Source organism: Podarcis gaigeae (genome assembly GCF_964106915.1).
Source record: "Podarcis gaigeae genome assembly, chromosome: 7".
In the NCBI taxonomy this organism is placed as follows: domain Eukaryota; kingdom Metazoa; phylum Chordata; class Lepidosauria; order Squamata; family Lacertidae; genus Podarcis; species Podarcis gaigeae.
The window spans coordinates 27,097,591-27,124,757 of NC_139683.1; the positions used below are offsets into that span (position 1 = coordinate 27,097,591).

Genomic DNA, 27,167 nt, shown 5'->3' on the forward strand with positions numbered 1-27,167 from the left:
ACATTGTTAGACCATAGCTCCCATCATCCTTTACCACTCTCCAAGCTGACTAGGGCAGATGGGAACTGTAGTCCAACAACAACTAGATGGCCAGAGAGTCCTCAGCCCTAATATGTCTCTTAAGCTCTGTAACAACAGCTAAAGGTCTGTTGTTTGGTAGGCTCTTGTTTGAATGGCGCTTTGTGATTATTATTATTTAGTTGTAAGGCAGACTTGGAGCAGAATGAGTATAATGTTTGAAAATACATGCAACTGCTTAATGAGATTAAGGGGTTAAGCCAAAATACACAGTTAAATTCAGGTACTATAGCCAGCAGGGTGGATTGATTTGCAATCAAACTTCAGTCATAAATCATCAAGAAAAGCTGCCACTTTCAAGTTGTTGATTTTAAATTAAGGCTCCCATCTGCACTATGTGTTTAAATCCTTTGGCTTTCCCCAAAGAATCCTGGGAACTGTTAAGGGTGCTAGAAGTTTTTTTGGAGATCCTTATTCTTCTCTCATTTTCCAGAGTTCCCTGGGAAGGGGGAAAGATTGTTAGCCCACTCTGGCCATTGTAGCTCTGTGAAGGGAACAGGGGTCTCCTAACAATTTTCAGCACCCTTAACAAACTACAGTTCCCAGGATTTTAGAAGGGAAGTCGTGCTTTAAATGGGCATTGGGATAATCTAACCAATTGCAACATTTTAATTTACTACAGAAACTGTATCCGAAACATGCTTCTTAGGCCTCAAAACAGTCTAGTAACTAGCGAGTAACCCTATTGAACACAGTGGCGCTTGTCTCTGAGGAAATGCACATAGGTTTGTGCTGTATTATCCCATCTAGGATTGTGGTTTTCCTATTTTGGTGGAGAAACATGTTGTGATAACCCATCATAATCCCAAATCCCTTTCTCTGCTCCCTCAGTAAAAAAAGAAAAGAAAAAACTGCAAACTAGTTGAGACTCGACTAGGCCACATGTTACTCATGGATAATTCAGCTCCTAGAGGCAAGTGAGGTGAGGGCAAGTGAGGAAAGGGAAGGCCCTTAATCAGAAGCTTGCAAAACTTCTCAGAATCCCTAGAAGAAGGTTGTAAAACCCTGGGTGCAAAATACAGATCTAAGAGAATGTACTTCTTTTTTGTATTGCTCTTTCCCTTTCTTATTTAATTTCCACTCTGCCTCCTTGATCTCATTCACGTCACATCAACACAAAGCAGCTAACAATCCAAACCTCTTGCTCATGTGTTCCTATCTACTTACGAGGCAGATGAAGCCCCACATTTCTAACAGAAGCAAGGACTGGTAGTTATTGGTCAGAGCATTTTATTGTCAGGAGATAAAATAGGAACATCCTTTCTTGTATGGATATAGAGAATATATTTATATCATTTGAAAATGGAGCACACAGAAGAGTTTGTGTAGTTAAAGAACATGGAAATATGGCAGATTATGTAGGTGAGCACTGTGGATGTTCTTTCTAGTGATGCATTGGAAAGGGACATAGCTCAGTGGTAGACCATCTAATGTGCAGGCTGAAGATCTCAATTTCAATCCTTGACACTTCCAGTTAGGTCCTGGAGAAGTGAACCCCTCGAGAGCCACTGCCAATCAGTGTGGACCATGAGTTTCCAATTATCTAAGTGAAGGCGCTGGGAAACAAACGAAAAAACTATAACCTGAAATAGCGGGAGAGAGCTGGAAAGTCCTTGAGGCTCAAAGGAGACCCTCTCCAAAGCCCGAAGAGGACACCAGTGAGTCAAAAGTATAGAAAAGAAGACTCCCAAGGATCCCAAAATTGCATGCAGGAGCTCTCGCTGTTACCCAGATCTATTGAATTCAGTGGGGCTTACTCCTGGGTAAGTTAAGTTAGGATTGCAGCCTACATTGGCAGCCATCACCACAGCTTGTGATAGCAAAATTCCATATTTTTCACCATGAGCTATGTAAAAATGCAGTTCCTCAGCTTCATTGGATGACCTCAGGTTCTAATATTATGAAAGGGGGACAGAAGGAAACATCTATCTATTTACTTTTTCCACACCAGGCATAATTTTTTTATGTTTCTGTAATATTCCCTCGTAGGAGAAATTATTCAGGCCCCTGATCATTTTGCTTGCCCTTTTTTTAATCAAGCCCATAATAAGGAAATAGGACATGGCCTCTTGATATAGCATATGACCTCCTAGTGCCTCGTTTCAAATGCTTGACCTCAAATATATATTTTTCCATGAATATTTATTTTCACAGGAAAGCGCCTTTGTGTTTGATTGAAGGCCTGAGATTCAGTTAAGAGATGATGACTGCTGAACCATGTATTAGCGCCACAAGAGCAAGCCTGGGCTCACCCAATTCCCTCTCCTCTGCCCTTGTGGCTGGGAAGTGGGCTTCAGCCAAGGCTGGTTTTCCCTTTTAATGAATCCCACCTACTGTTGCATGATTATCACAAACCTGGTTTGAAACAAACTGGCTAGTTTAATAAGGCAGCATCACAAGCCATAGTTTGACGTTGGCTTGTTATGAAACATGGCAGAGTTTGTTTTAAACCAGTATCCCTGGTTCAAGCATAACCCTAAACTATATATTTTAGCAAAAGTGAAAGTAATCTGCTGAAATCCACCTTGTGTCTGCATGGAAGGAGGGAGCACACAAGCTTGATGCTTTGTTCAGGCTTGGTAACATAATGTTGTGTATACAGTATTCATCAGCAGTATTGATAAGAGAAAGCAGTATTTAGATTTCATGTAATTTAGGCTGCAGTCCTAACGCCATTTACCTAGGAATAAGCCCTAATGAATTAAACCTACTTCTGAGTAGACGTGGTTAGGACTGCATTTTTCCCCTAATGAGAGATGTGGAATATATAAAGTTTTTTTTTTAAAAAAAAACAAATAAATATGGTTTAAGTCACCTAAAACATGCATTTAAAATAATGACCTTCAAAATATTTTTAGGAACCCTGGTGTCAAGTACAAAGAAAATCCTGTGGCACATAATAGCACTCCAACTAAATGAGGCTTTAAACCTGCAGAATGTGATCTGGCAGCAACACAAAGTGAACCCTCCCTATAGCGGTGCCAATTTCTGGAATGCTCTCCTTTCTGTGATTTGGGAGTGTACCCAAATTTCATTAAAAACTCATTTGTTTGTTCAGGCATTCTCTGACTAGTACATTGATCCTGCTACACTATACCATTAATGATACCCATAACACTTTTTTTTTTTTAAAGTGAGATGGTTTTAATGCAGTTTTTTCTATCTCTGTAAACTGCTTTGAGATTTAATTGTAATGGCAAGTTGTATAAAAAAAACCTATCTAAAGAAATAACCCTCACAATCTTCAACAGATAGGAAAGATGAAAGCCACACTTAGCTCATTATTTGGCTGCATATTTGGCAAGTAAGTACTTGTGGTGTGGTCAAGCCAAAGTGAAGTACTTGAAAAACTACATGTGCTGAAATCTGGGCAGCTTAGAAAGTGCTAAATGTTAGCTGGATAATGCCCTTAGTGATTTCAGACAACAAGAAAAGGAAAAAAAAACATAAGCTTCCTTCTTACTAGGAAGCACATGAATACATTTTTAATACTTAACATTTAAATAAATATAGGACAGTAGCATTCAGTGTTAACAGGACATTCCCGAGCGAAGAAGTGTGTGTTGGTAAACACTGGACACTGACATACTACTTGTGGGAAATTGCTGTCAAACATAACTATGCATGAGTGCTAGTTAGTGCATGGAAGGGTTAAGACCAGAGAGGTCTGTTCCTAGACTCAGCTAGGTCACATCCCCTTACCTCTGTGAGGGAGGAAGTGAAGCTGCTTCTCTTCCTTTCTGTCACTCTCTTCTAGCCATGTAACCAATCAGGACGGATGTGTCTGAACTAGCTCCAGATTTCAGACCAAATGTCTGAAACTATATTCAGTATTTTGTATTCCTTGTTTCTTCATGGATTAACACATGAACCAGACATTTGGATTTAGTAAGTAAAGCTTTTTAACTTACTCAACAGTGTGTGTGCTCTGTTCATTGCTAGATAGGTAAAGAGAGGGGGCAAGAATTGTAAGCAGACTAAAAGGGATATGCGAAAGGGTTTAACAGCCTATATCCCATGCTATGCTGCTGGTTAACTCTGAGAGTGTTTTTAACACTGCTGAGGGATCTCTCACACTCTCAGAGTGTGCAAAGTCCCATGTTTTGAATCTAGGCACCCAGCTGATACTTTTGTTAATTACTCAAATGTGGGTGAGATCTTTTTCCACCTCCACATTTCTGACATATAATTACAAAGCAGCTCTTTGCTTTGGCACAAAAAGGAACACTAGATTCTACAGTTCTGTATCTCTTCATCTTCTAATAGTTGTCCTTTTAGGAAATGAGTTTAATGTACTTTTTATGTTGTGAACCTATTTCAGATTTTCTCCACACTTAGCAGTATAACAGATATTTTAAATAAATAAAAGTTATTGCCAACTTTAGAAATGGATTCCCAAATTAATGAACTTAAATGTGTGAATAAAGGATAAGAAATGATAAACAATGAAATTGGTCAGAGCATATGCACAAAACAAGGACCATGGTGCAGAGATAATAGTGAAATGTGATATAGTCATTGTGAGACAGTGATGACCATCCTCCAGGGATTCTCTCGTCTGCAAAAGCTTATACACAGCCATGCTGGTCTAGTGAATTTGTGGGTTACAGGGAAAAAGCCTTCCTCATTAATATCTGTCAGGGGTTCAGAAGGAGAGACACAGGAGGGGGAGCAAATGGAGAGTGAGGAGGAGGAGTACGAGGGGGGCGCAGGCAGTGACAGTGGCCAGAGTTATTCCACAAGCCTCTCTAGCGAATCGGAGGACTCACAGAAGGGAGCGCCGGTGGCCAGAGCAAGGGAGATTCCAAGGGAGAAACCTCAAGAGGGAGGGGCCAGCGGGGAGTCTCTGAACAGCAGCTGGAGATCAGGGCCAGCGTCTCCACCAGAGCGCAGTGGGGAGGGGGAGTCCCAGGAGTCGGGACCAGTGTCCTCACCACCAGAGGGAGGAGAGGAGTCAGGTTTGGCAACACCCACATCAGGAAGCGGGGAAACGGTCAGAAGGAAAGTCACCGGCTGGGCGCGCGCGCCAAGTTCAAATGTACAGGAGCGCGGCACAGCGGGGAGCCCGGGAAGGGAGCCAGGTCCTAAAGCCCGCCGGAGGGAGGGGCAAGACTCAGGAGGCTCCGCGTCAGAGGAGTCCAGGAAGGAGGGAACCCCAGAGGGCAGAAGGACCCAACGCAGGAAAGAGCAGCGCAAGAGGTGGAGCCAGGCTAGAATCTTAAACTGGTGTGGGTGGAGCAGTGAGTCAGAGGGGACTTAGCCGGTCTAGCGTTAAGACGTGGGCCTGCGCGCCCAGAGCTTGGAAATGGAAACTAAACTTCAATAAAGACTTTTGTATATAATATCCACTGGGCGTTGGTCCTCTGTGAGCTGGGACCTAGCGGCAGTCCTGACAGTAAGTCCCCTCTCCATTTTCACCAATTTTGCAACCTCGTGGAGTGCGGGAAAGCAGCGAGGGGTGAAGATTGGTGCTTCGCGAGCTCACGAAAAACAGGGAAATGACTACCGAAGAGAGGATAGCGAGTTTGCAAAACGCAGTGACGCAGTTGACTGCAGAAATTGCGGCTTCCAGAAAGAAAGAACAGGAAGCAGCTGCTGCCTGCCAGGATCTGCGAACCAGGTTAGAAGTGCTAACTACACAGAGGCTACCAGCCACCAGACCAGAAGGGATTGGGCTGGGAAACAGAGGAGGGAGCCTGGTATCTCACTTCAATGGGGACCTGCAGGAGTATCCTAACTTCAGAGCAGATGTGATTTATACATTGCAGCTGCTTGACAAAGACTTTAAAAATGAGGGAGAGAAAGTGGGATTTATTATTTCGCATTTGCGGGGGGAGGCAAAATCGTGGCTGCGCAATCTATGGAGAGACAAGGATCCAGCCCTCCAAAATGCGGCTGCCTTCATTAAAGTGATGGATGCGTGTTTTTTATCTGAGATTGATGTGGATATCGCTAGGAGGGAGATTCACGGACTAAGACAAGGTAAAGCCACTGTGAGGCAATATCATGCACGTTTTTTCGGATTGGTGAATGTACTAGCCTGGGAGAAAGAATCGCCTGCCGTCAGAGACCTGTTCTGGGAGGGGTTGAGCGGAGCTGTGAAAGATGAGATCGCAAGGGGGGGAAGACCCCAAACCACCAAGGAAGTGGTGGAACGGGCACTCTCCATTGGGGTTCGGTTGGAAGGACGCCCTTGGGGCAGGGAGGAAGGGCATTTGGGACGCACGCCAGCGAAAGGACTGCCTCCCTTCCCCAAGGAGGCGGCGCGCGCTCGATCCATGCCTCCGCTGGGAGGGGGAGAGGAGCCGATGGAGATAGGTGGTGCTAAGGCTCACTCCACAGTCGGAGCCCTAACTCCGGGAGCAGTCAAGATGAAGCCTCCTAGAGGAACCAGGAAGTGCTACATCTGCGACAGTGCTCAGCATATGGCAAAAGAGTGTCCCCAGCGGTTTCACAAGCATACTGCAGCCGCAGCGACAGTAACAGACGCAATTCAGCAGAGGGAGTCGCAGCAGGAAAACTCCACTGTCTGGCTGGAGATGGCATCTCTGGGGACCAGCCAGACAAGTCAGTGAAGCAATCCCCAGGGATCTTACAGCCCACCGACCCCCTCCCACCCAAACCAGTAGTGCAGCTCACCGCATCCCTTCAGCTCCCCAATGGGCTACTGGTGGAAATTCCCATCACCGTAGACTCGGGGAGCAATGCAGATTTTATAGACATGCAGTTCCTCCAGCAACATGGCATAGCCCTTCTGCCAGCGGCGGTACCTCTGAAAGTCGTCACAGTGGACGGCAGGGAGCTACTGGGAGGGCAAGTGCTACAGCAGACGCCGCCAATGGTGATGCGCATTGGAAACCACCGTGAGGTCATCAGCTTCAACGTCACCCGCCTGTCAGACACGCCCATAGTGTTGGGAATGAGTTGGCTGGATAGGCACAGCCCGGCATTAGCTTGGTACCAGCGGCAACTGACCTTCGGCTCCTCTTACTGCGCAGAACACTGCATCCTGGCGGACTTGGAAGATGAGGGGCACGAGGATGGACCACAGCTGAACTTGGGCATGTTGCAAGCGGTGCCTAACAAATACAAGGAGTTTTTGGAGGTCTTCTGCGAGAAAGAGGCGGATAAGCTGCCACCCCACAGACCCTACGACTGCAAGATCGACCTCCTGCCCGGGGCGACGCTCCCGACGGGGAAACTGTACTCCATGTCTGAGGATGAATTGCAAGAGCTCAGGGAGTTCATAGATCACAACCTGAAGCGGGGATTCATCCGGGAGTCCAAGGCGGCAGGAGGCAGTCCCGTGTTCTTTGTAAAGAAGCGGGACACGCCCCAAAAGAGGCTGGTCGTTGATTTCCGCTTCTTGAACCTCAAGACCAAGCCCTCAGCATTCCCTATGCCCAAGATCGATGACCTGCTGGCGACGGTGAGGAAGGGTCGCATCTTTACCAAGTTGGATCTGCGCGGAGCGTACAATCTCATTCGCGTACGGGAAGGCGACGAGTGGAAAACAACCATGTTTACGCCGCTGGGCACTTATGAATACAGAGTTATGCCTTTTGGATTAAAAAATGGTTCCCACTGCTTTCAAGCCTTCATGCATCATGTCTTGGCGGGTCTCCTCTACAAGAAGTGCGTCTGCTTCCTGGATGACATCCTAATCTTCTCGGAATCGCCGGAGGCTCACGAGAGAGATGTTAGGGAGGTTCTGCAGAGGCTGCGGGAGCACAGGCTGTACGCCAAGCTGGAGAAGTGCCAGTTCGACAAGACGGAGGTGGATTTCTTGGGCTACAAACTGTCCGACAAGGGACTGGCTATGGACGGTGCCAAGGTACGTGCAGTACTGGATTGGAAGAGCCCACGCAATAGGAAGGAAGTACAGAGGTTTGTCGGTTTTGCCAACTTTTATCGCAAGTTCATCAAGGGTTTCGCCATGCAGACAGCGGCCATCACCGACACCCTCAGTTCCAAGAAGAAGAGGTTCATCTGGACGGAGCAGGCAGAGCAGTCCTTTCAGAAGCTCAAGCAGCTCTTCGCTTCCGAAGAGAACCTACTGCACGTAAATCCCAGCAGGCCCATGAGAGTGGAGACGGACGCCTCAGACAGGGCCGTGGGAGCCGTTCTGTTGCAGCAAGACCACCAGGGGGACTGGAGGCCGTGCGCTTTCTACTCCAGAAAACTCAGCAAAGCGGAGCAGAACTACACCATTTGGGACAGGGAGTTGCTGGCCATACATGCAGCCTTCAAGGCGTGGCGGCACTTCCTCGTCGGAGCCAAGCACACGGTGCAGGTCCGCACAGACCATAAGAACTTGGAGTACTGGCGCACGGCGAGGTTCCTGAACCAGCGACACATCCGCTGGGCGGAGTTCTTTGCAGATTTCGACTTCAGAATTGAGTACATCCCAGGAAACAGCAACGTCTTGGCGGACGCGCTGTCCAGAAAACCGCAGTATCTGGAGGCAGAGGCACCGGCGGCGGCCAAGCACATTTTCACACCACAGGCGTGGGCATGCGCGTCAGCCACGGTGGACCTGGACGCGGTGCGCCGCGCGCTGCGAACAGACTCGTTCGCCCGAGCCAAGATGGAGGAGGTGTGCAGTGGCAAGGCGAGGGGCGACGAATTCCAAGTGCGAGACGGCCTGCTCCTACGCAAGGGAGTTCTCTACGTACCAGGAGACAGCCTCCGCGCGAAGGTCCTGCAACAGCTGCACGACGCGCCCAGCGCGGGGCACTTCGGCAAGGAGAAGACGGTGGACTTAGTAGCCAGAGACTTTTGGTGGCCTAAGATGCGGGGGGATGTCGCGGACTATGTCAATAGGTGCGACACCTGCCAAAGGGCTAAGCCTGTGCACCAGCCGCCGGCGGGCCTGTTGGAACCGCTACAGACACCGTTCGTACCGTGGGAGAGGGTAGCCCTGGACTTTGTCACAGATCTACCCAGCTCAAGGGGCAAGACGGCAGTGCTCGTGGTAGTGGACCTGTTCACCAAGATGGCCCACTTCATTCCGTGCGCGAAGGTGGCCACGGCCGAGCAGACCGCTAAGATGTTCATAGACCACGTGTTCAAGGTGCACGGCCTACCACGGTCTATTTTGTCCGACCGGGGGCGCCAGTTCATCTCCAACTTCTGGCAAAAGCTGATGGGATTCCTGAACGTCAAGGTCAGCCTGGCGTCGGCGAGACACCCGCAAACTAACGGGCAGGCGGAAAGGGTCAACGCCATCATGCAGCAGTACCTGAGATGCTACGCGAACCAGCAGCCATCGACCTGGGTGGACTATCTACCGTTGGCCGAGTTTGCCTACAACAACACGAAGCACGGGTCCACGGGGGTGACCCCATTTTTTGCCAACTACGGGAGGCATCCCAGAACCTTCCCGGGTCTGGACACAGTGCGGGAGGGGGAGCCACAGGGAGCAGAGGAAGTGGCAGCGGAGTTGCAGGAGATCCACGAGCAGCTCAGGAGGCAGTTAGAGTTGGCAAAACAGGCTTACAAAGTGCAGGCAGATCGACACAGGAGGGTTGGGGAGGACATCCAGGTGGGAGACTGGGTCTGGTTGGCAGCACAAGCAGTTCCAGCCAGATCGTTAGCCAAGAAGAAACTAGGGCACAAGCAGCTAGGGCCTTACCAAGTAGAGGCGCAGATCAACCCAGTGGCCTTCCGGTTGACACTCCCGGAGGGTTCCAGAATGCACCCGGTCTTTCATAGATCAGTGCTCACGCCCTACAGAGAGCCCCACAGGTTTCAAGCACCGGGGAAGGCGCCAGACCCGCTCAGAGAAGCGCCCAAAAAAGGGGGGTCGCCGAAAGGGGAGCCACTTAATGAAGCCACTGAGATTTTAGACTCAAGGTGGGGGGAGGACGGGATTGAATATCTTCTCGCCACGGAGGACACCCCGGCCAGCGCCAACAGGTGGGTGCCGGATTACGCAGTGGAAGAGCAGTTGCTCAAGGAAGAATTCCACACACTTTTCCCGCACAAGCCTATGCCGGCGGGCTTTTTCGAGGATTGTTTGTTCACACCCACACTCTCGGCCAGCACTTTCCGGGGTTTCTCGTCAGCTGAGGACTCGGCTCCGGGAGGCAGCTCTCCGGAGGGATCACTTTCAGGTTTTGGCACGGGGGGATCTTATTGGTGGGAGGACCAACCCGAGGTGGGCTGGCGCAGAGACATGCCGAAGGGGCCCTGGGAGGTGGACCCCCATCAAACAACAGGGGGAGGAGGGCTCTTGGGTGATTTGGGGTCGAGCGCAGATTTCGAGCACACCGCGCAGGAGATGGAAGCGGAGGAGGTCGTCGTCGACGAGCCCATGGGGGACTTCCCGGACTTATCTCGATGGTTGCAAGCCTCAGGGGACGAGCTGTATCCTGGACTCACCCCTACAACAATGGAGCACCCGGAACCCGCACCGGAAGAGGGGGAGGGGGGAAGGGGGGGCTTCGAGGGGGGGATGGATGTCAGGGGTTCAGAAGGAGAGACACAGGAGGGGGAGCAAATGGAGAGTGAGGAGGAGGAGTACGAGGGGGGCGCAGGCAGTGACAGTGGCCAGAGTTATTCCACAAGCCTCTCTAGCGAATCGGAGGACTCACAGAAGGGAGCGCCGGTGGCCAGAGCAAGGGAGATTCCAAGGGAGAAACCTCAAGAGGGAGGGGCCAGCGGGGAGTCTCTGAACAGCAGCTGGAGATCAGGGCCAGCGTCTCCACCAGAGCGCAGTGGGGAGGGGGAGTCCCAGGAGTCGGGACCAGTGTCCTCACCACCAGAGGGAGGAGAGGAGTCAGGTTTGGCAACACCCACATCAGGAAGCGGGGAAACGGTCAGAAGGAAAGTCACCGGCTGGGCGCGCGCGCCAAGTTCAAATGTACAGGAGCGCGGCACAGCGGGGAGCCCGGGAAGGGAGCCAGGTCCTAAAGCCCGCCGGAGGGAGGGGCAAGACTCAGGAGGCTCCGCGTCAGAGGAGTCCAGGAAGGAGGGAACCCCAGAGGGCAGAAGGACCCAACGCAGGAAAGAGCAGCGCAAGAGGTGGAGCCAGGCTAGAATCTTAAACTGGTGTGGGTGGAGCAGTGAGTCAGAGGGGACTTAGCCGGTCTAGCGTTAAGACGTGGGCCTGCGCGCCCAGAGCTTGGAAATGGAAACTAAACTTCAATAAAGACTTTTGTATATAATATCCACTGGGCGTTGGTCCTCTGTGAGCTGGGACCTAGCGGCAGTCCTGACAATATCAATGACAGGGGTGGAGTTTTGCATGGATAACAAAGTGAACATGTGGTGCTGCCATTAATAATAAAGTGAGGAAGTCTGAGCACATGGTGTGGAGGTTCCTTCTGTGCCACGAGACTATAAATCCTTGGGTTTGAGAAGTGATGAGGAACGTGTGACATCTCAGATGTTGGACATCTACAAGGATCTGTGCCTTGAATCAAAGTATTTGTGGTGCTGACAAGAACTATGTGGTTTTTACTGGACAGCCTACCAGTGTAATACTTTATCTGATGGTGCATATTTTGGCTTCCCATGTAAAATCATGCCAATTCAAGAAGATCAATTTTAAGACTACTGGATCCGACTTCTACCCAGAGATCATGGATAAGTTACAAGTGTGCGTGTGTACATGTGTATATGCTTTCTGACCATCAAGAAAGGGGAGTGAGATTCAGGAGATGGGGGAAAGACACAGAGAGGGTGGTACCCATAGCACAATCTCAAATTCCAAATGTGTTCACTTCACTGGCCTATAAAGTGGCAATCCCACCTGGCCTTACTGCTTTTGGCACTTATACAAAGTCACCACTTAAAATCAAGTGGGAGACTGCTTGCCCCCTGCCCATGTCCTGTGTTGTTCTGAGGGTCCCCAACCCTCTGGAGTGGATTTCTGTGGTGCACAGGAGGACACAGTGGGACAGGAGAGGTAATAAGTATCCATTGCATGAGTGAAAATCTGCTCAGGAAAGTTAAGATCCAAGTCAGTAGCTGGTCCAAAGAGCTTTATAACTTGACAACATATTTGAACCTGTCCCTGCTACCTGCCCAGAGCTCCATCCATTACAACATCATATAGAATGGGGCTAGCTTCCAGTTTCCCTAGCTGAAGACTAGGTGTAGGATGTTATGGGTGTTCTGTACTTAATAAATTCATGTAATTCGTGCACGAGGAATTAAAGTTTGTCTTGATTTATGTACAATTTTAAAAGCAAGCCCAAGTGACTAGCTGAAAGACTTCTTGCTAAATAGGGCTCTGCAGCCTTGCTCAGTTAATACAAAGCAATTGTGCCACATGGTTAACTGCACACAAAAGAGACACTTCAAAACAAATTATACTGAAGGCAGCATCTGTGGGATCAGTTAAGGAGTGTTCTCATTTTTCAAAAACAAAAAGCTTGCAAATGCTTTCCTCGCCTAGATGTCAACACTTGTGTCAAGGCTGTGGTTTCTCTGTAGCCATTTCGAATTCTCCTGAGCAGTGAATGCATCTAGTGGCCTTGATTGCAGGAGCCTTGTCTCTGTGTGTCCTGATAATAAGATTGCTAATTATTTTAATGGAAGGCTGTCAGAGCTGGCATATAGATGCTAACCTGCTTCATTCCGGTATCTCCTTTTCAAAATGCCGCTGTTAGTGTAATGAGTTCTGCCTTGTCAGAAGAATGAGATTGTCCACATGCATTTTCTTTAAGCAGAGATCCTGCTGATAGTGATGTGTCTTCCTGCAGCTGAGCATACCTGTGTACTTCATAAGTCAGTGGAGAATAGGTGGCGATAATGGAGAACTAGTGATAACTATCTGTGGCCACCAGATAGTAACAGGTAGACCATGCTATGTTTTATGCCAATCTAATATTTTAATTGTTGACATTTACATCTGCCACATTTCCCCCCTTTCATCAAAGTGGGAATCTATAGTATCCCACTCATGTATCATGTGATTCCACCTAATCGAGGACCACTTACTCTTGTTATTGCTGATTAAATTGTCACTCTGGTGTGGTTCCGGCCTGGGTAGAATTTTGGAATACTATTCTTGAAAACACTGGGTTCTTCTGAGCATAAATCAAAGAAGAATATAGGTGTTTTGTATCTCCCATCCTTGGCTTCATATTTGACCAAGGATGAAAATGTGCACCCATTATTTAATTGGATCTAAGATAAAAAGAAGAGTTTTGGTTTTACTTCTTGCTTGACCTAATTATCTCCTACCTCCCCTTTTAAAAGAGTGGCTGATTGACGTCGATAAGCAGCTATAAATCTTTCAATGTTAGTGCCAGTGGTATGAGTCAAACTTTATTACTTCAAGGACGCTGGAAAGGCTTGTAGCTTGTAAAACTAACAAGACTTACTGGAAATAACCAGAAAACAGGGAACAAAAGGAAGAGTTTTATGCACATTTCATCCCTGCCAGTATATTCTCTATTGAATAATACATCGACCCATCTTTATGTCTCAGGTTACTGGCAAATCTTGATTTATGTTCCAGGAAGTGTTTGAAAAAGTGGCAGGATCCTTTACTAACCTAGCTTCTACTTCTGTTTACTTGTCTGTCCTAATAAACTCCCGAAGTGCTACTAACTTGGTGTTGGAGATCCTCTAAATGGATGTTTTACAAGGTTCTTGTAAGCTTGTGCTGACCTTTTGCCCAGTTCACAATGCACCTTGCTTGACTAAGCTAAATGCCACTGTTGCCTCCACTACTGCTGAAGGAAACCAGGTTTCCTTGTATCGTAACATGTACAGTAGGACCAGATGGAGAGTGACCTGGTTCACATGTTATACTTACCATGACCACATGGATGTGCTGGCTCCTGGGGAGGAACTTGCACCTCTCTGGGCTTTTTAGCTCTGCTCAGTGAGGCAGCTTTGCCATGTCTGGCTTAGCATGTTTTCTGAACTGCGGATCATGGTGATGCTCTCTTCTCAATCATGATCTGCAGCCAAGGTCTGTCCTATGGTTATAGGTCATGGTTAAGTAGGAGAGATCTTAAGCATGATCACAGGCAGGTGGGAAAAGATGGCAGGGCAAAGAGGGTGAGGCATTGTCTGTTTGCCTTCACTCACCTGTGTTTCCCAGTTTGATGGGCCTGCAACAGCCTCTCCACTTGAGCCAGAAAGCAAAAAGACTCCTTCCTCCCTGTCAGCCTGGATAGCTCAGTTTGGTGCTGATAATGCCAAGGTTGGAAGTTCAACCCCTGTATGGGGCAGCTGAATATTCCTGCATGGCAGGGGGTTGGACTAGATGATTCACAGGTTCCCTTCCAGCTCCATGATTCTATGACTTGGCTGTGCAGAAATGTCTTTGAGAAGGGCTGCCACTGTTGCCCCTTGGCTCAAGTTAGGAATTGCCTGGCCAAAACTTTTTGGACTATATTTGGATTCTTCAAGACATCAAGCGCTGGAGAAGTTTTGAACGTATTTTGACGAATGTAGCTCTTCCCCCTATTTTACACAATCTGCAATATGCCATAAATTGCTCAGGTGGATTTCTTTAGGCTTTAATACTATCAGAGGTCAACATACTTTTCTGATAACTTTTATTGCCCTATTCTGTAGAAAAGGGCACCTGGGAATCCAAGCCAAGGTGAAGAATACTTTTTTCAGCCTTTTCCAGCTGGCACATCTTTGGGTCTCTCTATGCCAATTTTGGTGACTTGCAAAAACAGTTGTTGGTAAACACTGTCACTGAGTATAGGCGGATACTTTTGATGTCTCACATAAGAGACACTTTCCTGTGCATGCAGAATTTAGATTTCTGAGAAATGTAGTGTCCTCTTGATGAAGGAAGGGCTGTAGCTTAGTGGTAGAATTCGGTCCCAGATTAAATCTCTGACCTATCCAGTTACATTTTTAAAAGCATTTTAGTAGAGATGGGAAAGATCTCTGCCCAAGTCCCTGGAGAGCTGCTTTGAATCAGAGCAGAGACAATACTTAGCCTGCTGCTCCAATGGCTTTGCGAATGTAGTGCCTGTCCCTTATGAAAAATATCCATATGCAGGAAAGACTCAAGTGCCGAAACCAGAACAGAGCATGAACATGAAGAAATGTATATAGTCAGTTGTGGTGCATGTACCTGATGAAGTAAACTATAGTTCACAAAAGCTTATGCCATGTCAACATGCTAGTCTTTAAGGTGCCATAAAACTTTGTTGTGCTTAAGACTATCTGTGACACATTGGTAGGAGGGCACAGAGGTTAAGTTTCCTGCCTTTATCTGCTGGTACAATTAGCTCCAATCTGTACAGGGAGAGTTTGTAGGAATCAAATCCCCATCCCAAGAATATGGCTAGAGTTCATCTTTCTAGTGATGTATGAAAATAACTTGAGTTTTCTGTTCTCGGGGTTGGATGCTACCAGTTAAGTTATAGTTTGATTCATGTGGATATCATGTCAGTTGCTAGAGAAGCAGTTATAACATCCCATGATACCTTCAGCAGAAGCTGCCAAAGACTCATCAAAGCTGATCATTGTGAGAACATCTCCTTTCCAAAAGCCCTTGTGTTGTGCTTATTGATGCTGTTCCTCATGTTAGACCTTAATCTGTGGTAAATATGTAGTCCGTATAATTATGAAGCATTGGCAGTGTACCTGACACTATACAGAACTTTGAATCGACATAGAGGGCTTATAGTTGGCTTGTGCATCTTCCTGAAGGGTTGGTCTGATAGCTCTGGGTGTATGACTGACCTTTCCTAGCAAGGTGTTGTATTATAATCAATTGCTCCTCTTTCTGTTCCTTGTGATTTACACCTTAGACAAATCTTCACAAATGCATTTGAAGCTGGCAAGCAAATTCTCCAGAAAATAAAGGACCTGTTTTTGCAAAGGAGGTTAGAACAAAGGTTTTGTAGGAGAAGTGAAAAGTCAGTTATGTTTGAGGGAAACATTGCATAGAGCAGAGGGATGAGGGGCTTTAAACTGTTGTGTAAAGTAAGAAGGAAGGGCTGTTTGGGAATCAATGAAGCTTGTAAGGAGGGTTAGCAAGGAAAGCTTGGAATACTATTTTTGGTATAAGAACAAGCAAATATATGTCTGGAAAGCAGGCACTGGAGTGAATGAGAGGCACAGTTGGCAGAGCCCTGGGGAGGAAGGAGACGTCAAGGGTCTTGGACGGAACTGCACACAAAGCCTAGTAACAGGAACATTTTGTACTGTGGGCAGTTCACCCCCCGCCCAATATCATTTCACTTTTAAGTTGTATACCGCCTTTCTCTATTACTATTAACAAGCCGGTTTACAACGACAAAATATACAACGAAGATTACACACCTTACAATAATCTGATCCAATACAAAAAGGTCATAATAAAAACAAAACCTTAACATAAACTCCTCTGGGAGGACTCACCAAACAGGCTTTGCTCTTGGGCCCATGATTATCTGCGGGGTCTGGATGGACTTTGCAGGTCAGGTTGGAGCTCCAGGAACATACAATTCACTTGTAGCCCTACAGACAGGAAAAACTCTGGTGTACTGAAACCCTTGCATGCCCTCTGATTTTCCCCATCATCAGTTGTAAACTTATATTTTACTCACTGTTCTTCTATTTTTCAAAATTTATTTATTGATATCATGATACATGTATGAAATATTTACATAGTATTGTTCTATATATTTGGTGGGGTGGTGGTGATGGCAAGCATTATAAAATCTAGGCTTCTTTTTCTAATTTCCTATCAGAGTCTACAATGCTATGTTGCATCACAGGTTTGTTTTTTTTATTAACCATTTTTGATATTAAGAACGGAATTAATGTTTGCCTCCTGTACTTAGCCCTTCAGTAGTCCAACTGCCTCCCTGCTTGTAACTGTTTACAGTATTGCAGAAATGCTTGCAGTGTTACTGGAGCTGTTCTGTCACATCATATTGCTTTCCGGCTTAGTGATGGGATGTCCTTGCAGCTCCTGTATTCTCATGCCCTAGTTTTGTAACCACATGTGGTGTGCAACTTGGTGGAGAAAAAGAAGCTGCTTCAGCCATTCAAGTAAATGGAGGGGAAAGGGTGGTTTAAGGTACCGTAATAATATACCTTTGTGATACAAGGAGTTGGAAATGCAGTGAGAAATGCTCAGGAGTTTATTCCTGACAGCATATTCAAATGCTCAGAAAAAGGACATAGTTCACTCCTCTTGGGACAGTATGAGTTCAGAATGGAAGATCACACACTAGCTTTTTTTGTTACCTGTGATTATTTTTGTGGAAGAAAAGCCATATTTATTTTACCAAAAAAATCTTTGTTTTGTTCTCAATTGGGGTACAAGCCAGGAGGGAAAAAAATACATGTTTGCATTTCTTCTTCTCAGATTTAGCTCAGGGGAAAGCAAGGGAGCACTTTGGTACCAGGACATGCCTTCAACAAGGCTATTTCATTTCCGAACTGCCATTTAATTTGAGAGCTGGGAGGAAGAGTTGAAATTTAAATAGGAGATGAATTAATCATCTGTGAGATGTTACTCATTCTGCCTTAAGAGTAATTTGGCTTAGTCTGCTCGCTTTCGCCTTGCACTTCCTTTTGCCGAGATTGATAGGGAACTGAGAGGACTACTTTAGTCCCTGTTGTACTTTATCTCAAGTGAAACAATGTCTTGATTTCAGCAGTTGTCTGTTCCTTGATTAAAAGGTGTTGTTTGGCATAATGGACAAGTGGGTTATCTGCAAGGTTGGTGTTATCTATTAGTTTAATGTTGCCTGTGCAACTGCATGTTGGACACTCAGGACAGACCAAAGGAAGCACGTACTTAACACAGCACAGTTAAACTATGGAACTCAATAGCACAATAAGTAGTCGTGGCCACCAACACGAATGCCTTTAAAATGGGTTTACACAAATTTGCAGAAAATAAGGTTATCAGTGGCTGATAGCTTGTATCTTGCTTGTAAAGAAGTGGTGAAAGTGTTATTGCACTCCTACCCTGCTTACAGACTTCCCACAGACATTTAGCTGGACACTGAGTGTAGGAAGAAGATGCTGAACTTGCTGGGCTTATAGTCTGATCCAGCAGAGCTCTTCTTACATTCTTATGATGCTTTGCCTTTCAATTTATTGCTAGGATTATTCTCCAACCCTTTCACGTGCTTGCTTATTCTGATGCATTTTACTTTTCATCCTTTCCTTGCAGCAGAACTCCCGCCACCGTATACCGCCATTGCCAGCCCAGATGCCAGTGGCATTCCTGTAATAAATTGCCGTGTGTGCCAGTCATTAATCAATTTGGAAGGGAAGCTTCACCAGCATGTTGTCAAATGCACAGATTGCAATGAAGCTACGGTAAATGACTTTGCGGGCTTCTCACTCTCGTGACATGTTTTATTATGCCCTTTCACAATAGAAGAGACTCACATCGGTGTGACTGCTCAGCAGCTGAGAATTAGCATGCAGTATGAGGATCATTTGAATGCAAGGAAAGCCACTTTGAGTTGAAAACAGTAAGCAGATGATGATGTAACTAATTCATATATGCTACACTTATGGAGATAGTAGTTCCCATGGCCTATAATTAAGTCCGGAATGAGTAGCTTCTCTATTTGCAGTCCAGTCCAGGTGTGGTCAGTTTCTGTATTCTGCAGTGCTTTATGCAGATCTTATAGTTTGCCAAACCACCATTTTAAGAGCGTAAAATCCTGACTGCCTACTATTATCACTAAAATGTAAGAGAAAGAAAAAAAGAGCATCTTCCACTCACTCGTATTAACAATAAAAAATAATTCATCAGTCCTGGCTTAAACATGCACATTAATATAAGCAGTCCATATGTCCAAATAGATAGCCAAACAAGAATGACAATTAGAAGATGCACTTTCAGATACAGAAAGGGAAGTGAGATCTTTGGACCGCTGGGTAATAGATGGTGGACCTCTCTTTTTTTCTACTGTGTGTGTGTGATGGTGGGAATCAAAATTAACTTGCTTACATTTCTATCTTTAAAAACAAAAAACCTGGATATAATGGAAATATAAAAACATTAAAATAAGTGCACCCAGTCCATAAACTTTCTGTACTAACACGTAATTGGCTAATGCTGGTCCAGCCCTTTGACACGTAAGGCAGTATTCGATGCACTTGTTCTGTTGGGGCAAGAGTTTAGACTTGTGCAACAAAACTCCCTCTCCCCCTCATTCTGTGCACAGCCTCCCCAAATCTCCAGAGGGTTGGGGAAAACCCCAGAGCAGATTTAGTGGGAGGCGTGTATGCAGGGAAGTTCTGTTCAACAAGCATAAATCCTTCCTGTAATGGAGATATTTAGCACAGCTTTGGATGCAACCCATAATGCTTATGTGTAATTTATGCTCATGTGGCTGGCATGTGCACCTGTAGATAGGATTATAATCTTTGTTATTGTTTTTGAAGTTTGCTTAGATTTTTATTGCTGTTATTTAATTGCTTTTGTTTTGTCTAGCACTTCCTTTAACTTGTAATTAAAGTACTATTGGTATGTAAGGATATATATGCGTGTGTAACAACTGTTTTCATGTGATTTGCACCTAATAGTACCATAAACAGTTTGTGGAGTCCAAATATCATCCTGTGCTCTGTCCATCCCCAGTGGCATGCTGTGGTTTATTTTTTAAACACAGAAGTACATTTTTTTTTAACTTCATGCAGTCCGTTTTTCTTAGCAGAATACTGTAATGTCCTGCATGCCAGCTATTGCCCTGACACTTCCCTCCCACTGTTGCAGTTTTCTTTCCTATTGACTTTTTAAACCAGATTGTTCATATCCCATGCCCGCTTCCATCTTGACTAATATTCATCACATTTCTGTTTCTTCCTCTCCCTAACACTGAAATGGCCCAATAAGTGGTGGAATCCTCCCTTTGGCCCCCTCTATTTCAGCCTTGTAAAATCTACCATTTCTGCACATTTAGTTTTTGCTTAGTCTCAAGATTGCACTCAACACTAACGAGTGAATGAAGAACAAAAAGAAAGCAAAAGAAATGTAAAAAGTGTTCTAACAAATAGGTGCTGGCACAGACCTGCCTTAAATTATTTGAAATATTGCCATGCTAGAATCATTTGCTGTGCCTTGAATATCTATGTAGTCTTCCACCTTAAGTTTTAACTTTTCTGTCGGTCTGTTTAATCACTGTAGAATATTTTTCTTTTGACGGTGAGTACATTATATATGTAATTGCTTTTTTTTGTTTTGTGTAGCCAATCAAAAACCCTCCTTCAGGGAAAAAGTATGTTAGATGTCCGTGTAATTGTCTGCTTATCTGTAAGGATACGTCACGGAGGATAGGATGTCCAAGACCCAACTGGTAAGGGCAAACCAAATTATAATTTGCTTTTTCTCTTTGGTTTTTCACACACACACACAAAAATGGTCTGACTATTGTGATATAAATAGTATAAAGAATAAAAAAAGAATATTGCCTCTGGCTATTTCTCTGTTTAATGTTTCACATAAATTTGTGGCTGCTAACCTCTGCAGAACTAAATCAATCTTTGCCAAGGACAAAGAAGAAAAATAACTTCTGCTTCTACTGTGCTAGAGATTATGGGAAAGACAAAAAGATGGATGCCTCTTGCACGAGATAAAAGGCAAAAACATCATATTTGATATTAGGAATGGAACAAGTAAAGAAGTGGCTGCAAAGGAACCATTGGGTGCATTTAAACCACACACCCAATGGTTTCTTAGCTGGTGGGGCTTGCATTTGGCACATTTTTTTATTTTGTACCAATTACATGCCCTGCTGGGATTGCCTTACTGAGGAAACTTATGAAATTAGGGGCTGCAATTGGCACCAGTTGCAGTGATTGTCACTGGCTGCAGCTGCTGCTGGGATTCACTGCACTCCAGAGTGCCTGGCCAGGAGCCCCTTCCCCCAGTGTAGCCAGTCCCTGCCACCCTGGAGGTGGCTGTCAGTGCTGATCAGCTGATTGACCCTGGCTGCTGCACCTGCTGAGATTGTTTGCAGGGGTCTTTTTTGCAGACCAGCTAGGTACTTCTGTGGGAAACTGCTAGATACACAGCTATTACAGTATCGTTACTGCCTAACAACTACAAATAACCCATCTTTACTCCAGTAAACACTTCTTACGTACTGAATGTAGTCAGAATGATTTAATACTAATTTTATTCTTTATAACACAGAAGTAATAAGACCTCTCTTTGTAATAGGCAGTAATGGTGCAAGTCTATGAATGTTTGTTCAGAAATAATTTTCAATATATTCAGTAGAGCTTTGGTCCTAAGTGTTTAGAATTCCAGTAAATCAAAATGAAGAAGCGTAGGAAAGGGGGGTGGTATTTCAGTATATCCAGGAGAAACACAGTAAGCCAGTTATTAGTGCACACTACTGTTTTATGGAATGCCTAATCCTATATTGTGTTGGTATAGGAGCAGCAGAACATAGGATGTATGTTAGGAGCCCCAGTTCAGAACTGTGTAACACCTTACTCCCTACTTCCAGTAGTAGGAGCCTCTGCTGCTTCCTGTGCCAAGGACTGCACTAGTTATTGCTGCTGACACACTGATGACATTTGGGGAAACAGTGGGGCTCTGTACTGCCCCAAAGTACCCATTTGCCTCTACAAATAATGCATCCAAGTGCTTGAGAAAGGGTTCAGCCAAGGAGTAGAATGGTGGCTTATCTGTGTAATGGTATGGAGCTTAGACAGTGCATACACTGCTGCTTTAGTTTGGTGGCCATTCAAGTTACAAGGTGGTAGGGTTGCTTGAGAAAGACTGGCTTCAAGGCAATGTATTCAACATAGATATCAGTGCCTAGTGAGCAAGGTGATATATTTGAGGACTAATGCATAAAGTATGCATCTCTACAACAAAGGTTTGTATTGTAACCTTTTCAGTTTTGCCTTATCTGTTTTGTATCTTAAAATGTTGCTTGGGGTTTGATGCTAGAACAGGCCCATTTTAGGTGGGCCAAATCGGAACAAGCTTTCATTGTTGAAGATATATGGCTAGGGAATACTTTTTTTCTGTGCTGTATACAATGACATGATGGGTTTACTTTTCTCCATACAGTAGGCGAATCATTAATCTTGGTCCAGTTATGTTGATTCCAGAGGAGCAGCCAGCACAGCCTGCAATCCCTGTTCAGCCAGAAGGCACTAGAGTGGTGTGTGGGCACTGTGGAAATACATTCCTGGTAAGTAGAGTCCAAATGCCTTATACGAGAGGCATCACTATTTGCTCTCAAAGAACCAACTCATTTTTGTCAAGCAATTGGCTTTGTAACTCCCTTAGGATATTCAGCCTGTGTTTTAGTTTTCTCTTCTGCCAGTTCCCTAATAAAATGTTAGCTTTTCATCTAAGAATACGGTTTTTCTTCTGTCTAGATGGAGATGTTCAACATTGGCATGTTCAGTTAAAATAATTAGATAATGCAGATAATGTTGAAGTCCTCTCCATAAGCTACTGGCAGTCAGTGTAGGCTACAATGGGCAAATAGTTTGACGTGGTTTAAGATCTCTTCTGATGTTAATACTTTAAACAATTTCCTTAATCAGGCTATGTTTCGTTTCTGGTAACTTTCTTCAGTTGCCCTTTCCTCTTGAGACCATTCTCTGTGGAAAACATTGCAGACAAAAGGGGGTGATCTTGATCAATGCTTGAAGTTGGAGGAAAAAGGAAGTGGGATGATTTTGATTTCTATTAGACCAAACTTAAATTTAGCCTGTTTTCCATTAACCATCTTTAACTGCATAAGCTGTCAGCTAACAAGTTTGAATTAGTGCATTCACACTTTGATAACTTACTAATTATTTCCATCATTACCATGAAAAGAACAGAGTTGCTATAAAGGAAGTTAGCACCATAAATGTATATGACACAATATTAGGTATCACGAGACATAATATTAGGTGTGATGTACCATCAAAAAGTTTTTAGATATTTGTATTATGGAATTGTTGTTGTTGTTTAGTCATTTCCGACTCTTTGTGACCCCATGGACCAGAGCACGCCAGGCACTTCTGTCTTCTACTGCCTCCTGCAGTTTGGTCAAACTCATGCTGGTAGCTTCGAGAATACTGTCCAACCATCTCGTACTCTGCCGTCCCCTTCTCCGTGTACCCTCAATCTTTCCTAACATCAGGGTCTTTTCCAAGGAGTCTTCTCTTCTCATGAGGTGGCCAAAGTATTGGAGTCTCAGCTTCAGGGTCTGTCCTTCCAGTGAGCACTCAGGGCTGATTTCCTTAAGAATGGAGAGGTTTGATCTTCTTGCAGTCCATGGGACTCTGAAGAGTCTCCTACAGCACCATAATTCAAAAGCATCAATTCTTTGGCGATCAGCCTTCTTTATGGTCCAGCTCTCACTTCCATACATCACTACTGGGAAAACCCTAGCTTTAACTATACGGACCTTTGTTGGCAAGGTATTATGGAATTACCTGCACTTAAAGCCGCAGAGGCAGGGCAAGAACTGTAGTCTGCATGATGATGTCCCTTACCCAATCATTGTTATATATTAATTGTCTGCATATGACATTAAGTGTAGGTATGCTGGGCATCGTTTGCCCAAAACAGCCTGGAACGCCTAATTTGGCCCATGGACTGAAGGTTGCCCATCACTGGTTTAATGTGAATAAGCTGTATGCTGCTCAAAAGTTCCTGTGGCACTCCTCTCTTGCTCCAGCTGCTATAACACACCAAGTTAAGCCTCTGGCTACCATATTGTCTGAGCCCAGATTTGTGAAGCTGAAAGTTGGAAGATTCAGGACAAACAGAAGGAGGTGCTTCTTATACACTGCATAGTTAAGCTATGGCATTTTCTCTTCCAAGGTGTAAGTAAGGATGGCCAACAATGTGAAATGCTTTAAATTGGGATTAGACAAATTCATGGAGCAAAAGACTATTGTTGTATACTGTCAGGACTGCCGCTAGGTCCCAGCTCACAGAGGACCAACGCCCAGTGGATATTATATACAAAAGTCTTTATTGAAGTTTAGTTTCCATTTCCAAGCTCTGGGCGCGCAGACCCACGTCTTAACGCTAGACCGGCTAAGTCCCCTCTGACTCGCTGCTAAAGCCACACCAGTTTAAGATTCTCGCTTTGCTCCACCTCCTACGCTGCTCCTTCCTACGCTGGGTCCTTCTGCCCTCTGGGGTTATCTCCTTCCTTGATTCCTCTGAAGCTGACCCCCCTGAGTCCCGCCCTTCCTTCCGGCGGGCTTTAGGACCTGGCTCCCTGTCAGGACTCCCTGCTGTGCTGCTCGCCTGTACATTTGAACTTGGCGCGCGCGCCCAGCCGGTAACCTTCCTTCTGACTGTTTCCCCGCTTCCGGATGTGGGCGTGGCCAGCCCTGCCTCCTCTCCTCCCGCTGGTGGCAAGAACACTGGTTCCGACTCCTGGGACTCCCCCTCCCCACTGCGCTCTGGTGGGGAAGCTGGTCCCGATTTCCAACTGCTGCTCAGGGACTCCCCGCTGGCCCCTCCCTCTTGAGGTTTCTCCCCTGGAATCTCCCTTGCTCTGGCCATCGGTGCTCCCTTCTGCGAGTCTTCCGATTCACTAGAGAGGCTTGCGGAATGACTCTGGCAGCTGTCACTTCCTGCTCCCCCTTCGTCCTCTTCCTCCTCACTCTCCATTTGCTCCCCCTCCTGTGTCTCTCCTTCTGAACCCCTGACATATACTACCTCCAGGATCTGGGGAAGTGTGCTTCTGTATACCAGTTGCTAGAAATCAGATGGCGATATTGCTGTAGCTTGTGGTCTTCCCATTGGTTGGCCACAGTGAGAACAGGATGCTGGACTAAATGGGCCTTTCGTATGATTCAGCAGAGTTCTTATAACGTTCTATTGGTGCTAATAGCAGGTTCAGTAGGGTTTTTTTTTTTTCATTGGGACTGCAGTTTTGAGTGAAAAGGTCCTGATCTTAGCCAGAGGCCACATGGTTTTTAAAATAAACATATGAATTGGAGGATGAAGAACTGCTAAGGAGTACCAACAATATAATCCTAGGGAGTGCATGTGTCTGGTTTCGAAGGAAGAGTAATAGCTGCATTAGTGACATGAAAGTGCTACTGCCATTTATAAACAGAGCGTATAGTACGTCAGACATCCTAGTAAGCAGCAAGTCATGGGAAATCATTTTGTAAGGAAATCCCAAACCACAGAGTGTGGGGATACTGCTTGCAAAAGGGCATCCCAGTGACGGAAGGAAACGAGAAATAAAAACTAAGTGAAGCATGAGAAGTAAAATCTTGTGCTGTGATTCCCAGTGACATTTAACATGAAGCAAAATAAACAGTTTTCATACTGGCATTTTTTCAGTACTTCCTTCCTTATTTATTACAGTGGATGGAACTGAGATTCAACACTTTGGCAAAGTGCCCACATTGCAAAAAAATGTAAGTTTCAACAAGTGCTTCTACTAACGTTGTTATTTTGGCGGATAGTATATGTATTTGAAATATAATCCCTCAGTTATTGGACAAAATATTTGTAAATGTTGATAATGAATGTCAATGCACCCTTCTCTTGTCATTTCTAATTTTCCTTAGTCAAAAACTATTGAAAATTATTACTGAATTGGAAATGCTTGGATACAGAGAGAAACAGTTGCTGAAAGATATATTAATTTCCTATTTAGCATGAAGTGGTATTTTTAAAACCACAGTTTTGGAGCAAGTACATGAAGAGCAAATAAGTTTTTCTTTGTTGATATGAAAAATATGCATGCTACTTTCTTTAGTGCAGCAATTTAATTAAACTAGAAACAATAATAAAAAGCAATTTATTACCTATTTTGATTATTGTTGTGATGGTCATTTTGATAATGCTTACAGATTAACCTGATAGAAGTTCTTACTGGAACACTTCTTGATGATGAATAGGCTTAGAACAAAAAACAAAACAAAACAGTATCAGTATCAGTAAGAGGACAGCCTTCCTGGAACAGTAGCAATGACATCTAATAGTGCTACTAAAATGAGTGAATAGTTTGCACTGTATCATTCTTGCAATTGGTCGTGTGCACATTTTAAAATGAAGCTATATTACAACTTTCTAACTATAATTCAGAACAGGAATTGCATCCAGATTCCTTTGGTACTTTAGTGACGTGGTAGGCTTGTGGTGGTGTGAAACCTCTTGCCATACTGACAGAAGAGTGGTGAAACACAGGGTAGGGAAGTAGTGACCAGACAGCATCTGTGAGCCCAGTCCAGGTTGAAAGGGTACATGGCTGAGCACAAGTGGGCGAGCGCACGAGGGTAAGAGAGGGGAGAGGGTGGGGAGCTGATGGGGTTTTTGGAGTGAAGGGTGACATGAAATGATAACATGGGAAGAGGACTAAGGCACAGGAAAGACTTGGAAACTCCTTGGTTCAGGTATACCTTGTGCAAGGTGAACGCTCTTATCTCCTTGCACATTTTGAAGCCGTTTAAATGAGGGAGGAACAAAAAATGAGCAAGGAAAATGAAGAGTATCAAGATAGTTCTTGATAACTGGGCTTGCTGCATAACTTTCTGTACTTGGTATAGATATGTAATTTTAACCACACTGGAGGTGCAAAATAGTTCAAACAACATGACATGTATAAAGTTTTGTACATGACGATCAGCTGTGTGCAGAAAACAAAAGTGACCTATGAAGCTCATCTAAATAAAACTACAGAATTTTCAAATCACCTTCTTGACAGTAGCTTTAGTCATCTTAGTTAAGTAAGGACCAATGGAAAGCCCCGGGCACCAAGGTACAAGCCACATTAAGGTGGTACCCAGGGGACTTCATCTTTTAGTTTGAATACTTTGAAATTACTTATTGTAGTAAAGCTGCATAAACCAGGCAATTAAAAAGAATTCCAGGAACATTAAAAAATAATAATAAGTCACACGCTAGGCATATGAGCCCTTTCTGGTCTTTTAGTGGAGCGTTTGAGCATTTGAACAATCACATGACAGCTTACAGATTTTTTTTGTAAGCAATGTTGTTGCTGCTATGAATTTAATTGGGACATCTGTAACCTTCCTTGCTCCAGAATGTGGTGTAACTTTGAAATCCAGATTGAGATTAGACTCTTAACAAGCTTAAACTCATAACTTCCATCAGGGGAGATGTAGAATGCATATCCTTTAATGAATCCTTTATTAAAAGTCGAAATTGTTTTTGTTTTTAATTCTCGCTGTGGCATACTGTTTGT

At 45.0% G+C, this 27,167-nt stretch overlaps 1 protein-coding gene and 1 long non-coding RNA gene across 5 annotated transcripts in view; one reads left to right on the forward strand and one right to left on the reverse strand.

Moving 5' to 3' along the window:
• The window catches only part of PIP4P2 (phosphatidylinositol-4,5-bisphosphate 4-phosphatase 2), a 32,649-nt gene that overhangs the window by 1,828 nt on the left and 3,654 nt on the right, over positions 1–27,167 (forward strand). For 2 of the 3 annotated variants that reach the window (XM_083747936.1, XM_083747934.1), the window contains exons 2-5: positions 18,182–18,330; positions 20,215–20,321; positions 22,052–22,175; positions 25,322–25,374. In XM_083747936.1, coding sequence (XP_083604062.1) covers positions 18,182–18,330; positions 20,215–20,321; positions 22,052–22,175; positions 25,322–25,374 — 433 coding nt within the window. The remainder of the gene's footprint in view (positions 1–18,181; positions 18,331–20,214; positions 20,322–22,051; positions 22,176–25,321; positions 25,375–27,167) is intronic. The other variant, XM_083747935.1, reaches the window with a different exon arrangement.
• LOC310848713 lies at positions 1,292–27,167 on the reverse strand. Of its 2 annotated transcripts, XR_014566527.1 has the most exons (4): positions 25,768–27,167; positions 16,411–16,509; positions 14,128–15,876; positions 1,292–1,970 (listed from the first exon to the last, which is right to left on the reverse strand). It is a non-coding gene; the product is annotated as an uncharacterized lncRNA (long non-coding RNA). The 2 variants fall into 2 exon arrangements; XR_014566528.1 differs by lacking the exon at positions 1,292–1,970 and having other exon boundaries at positions 12,231–15,876; positions 25,768–27,164.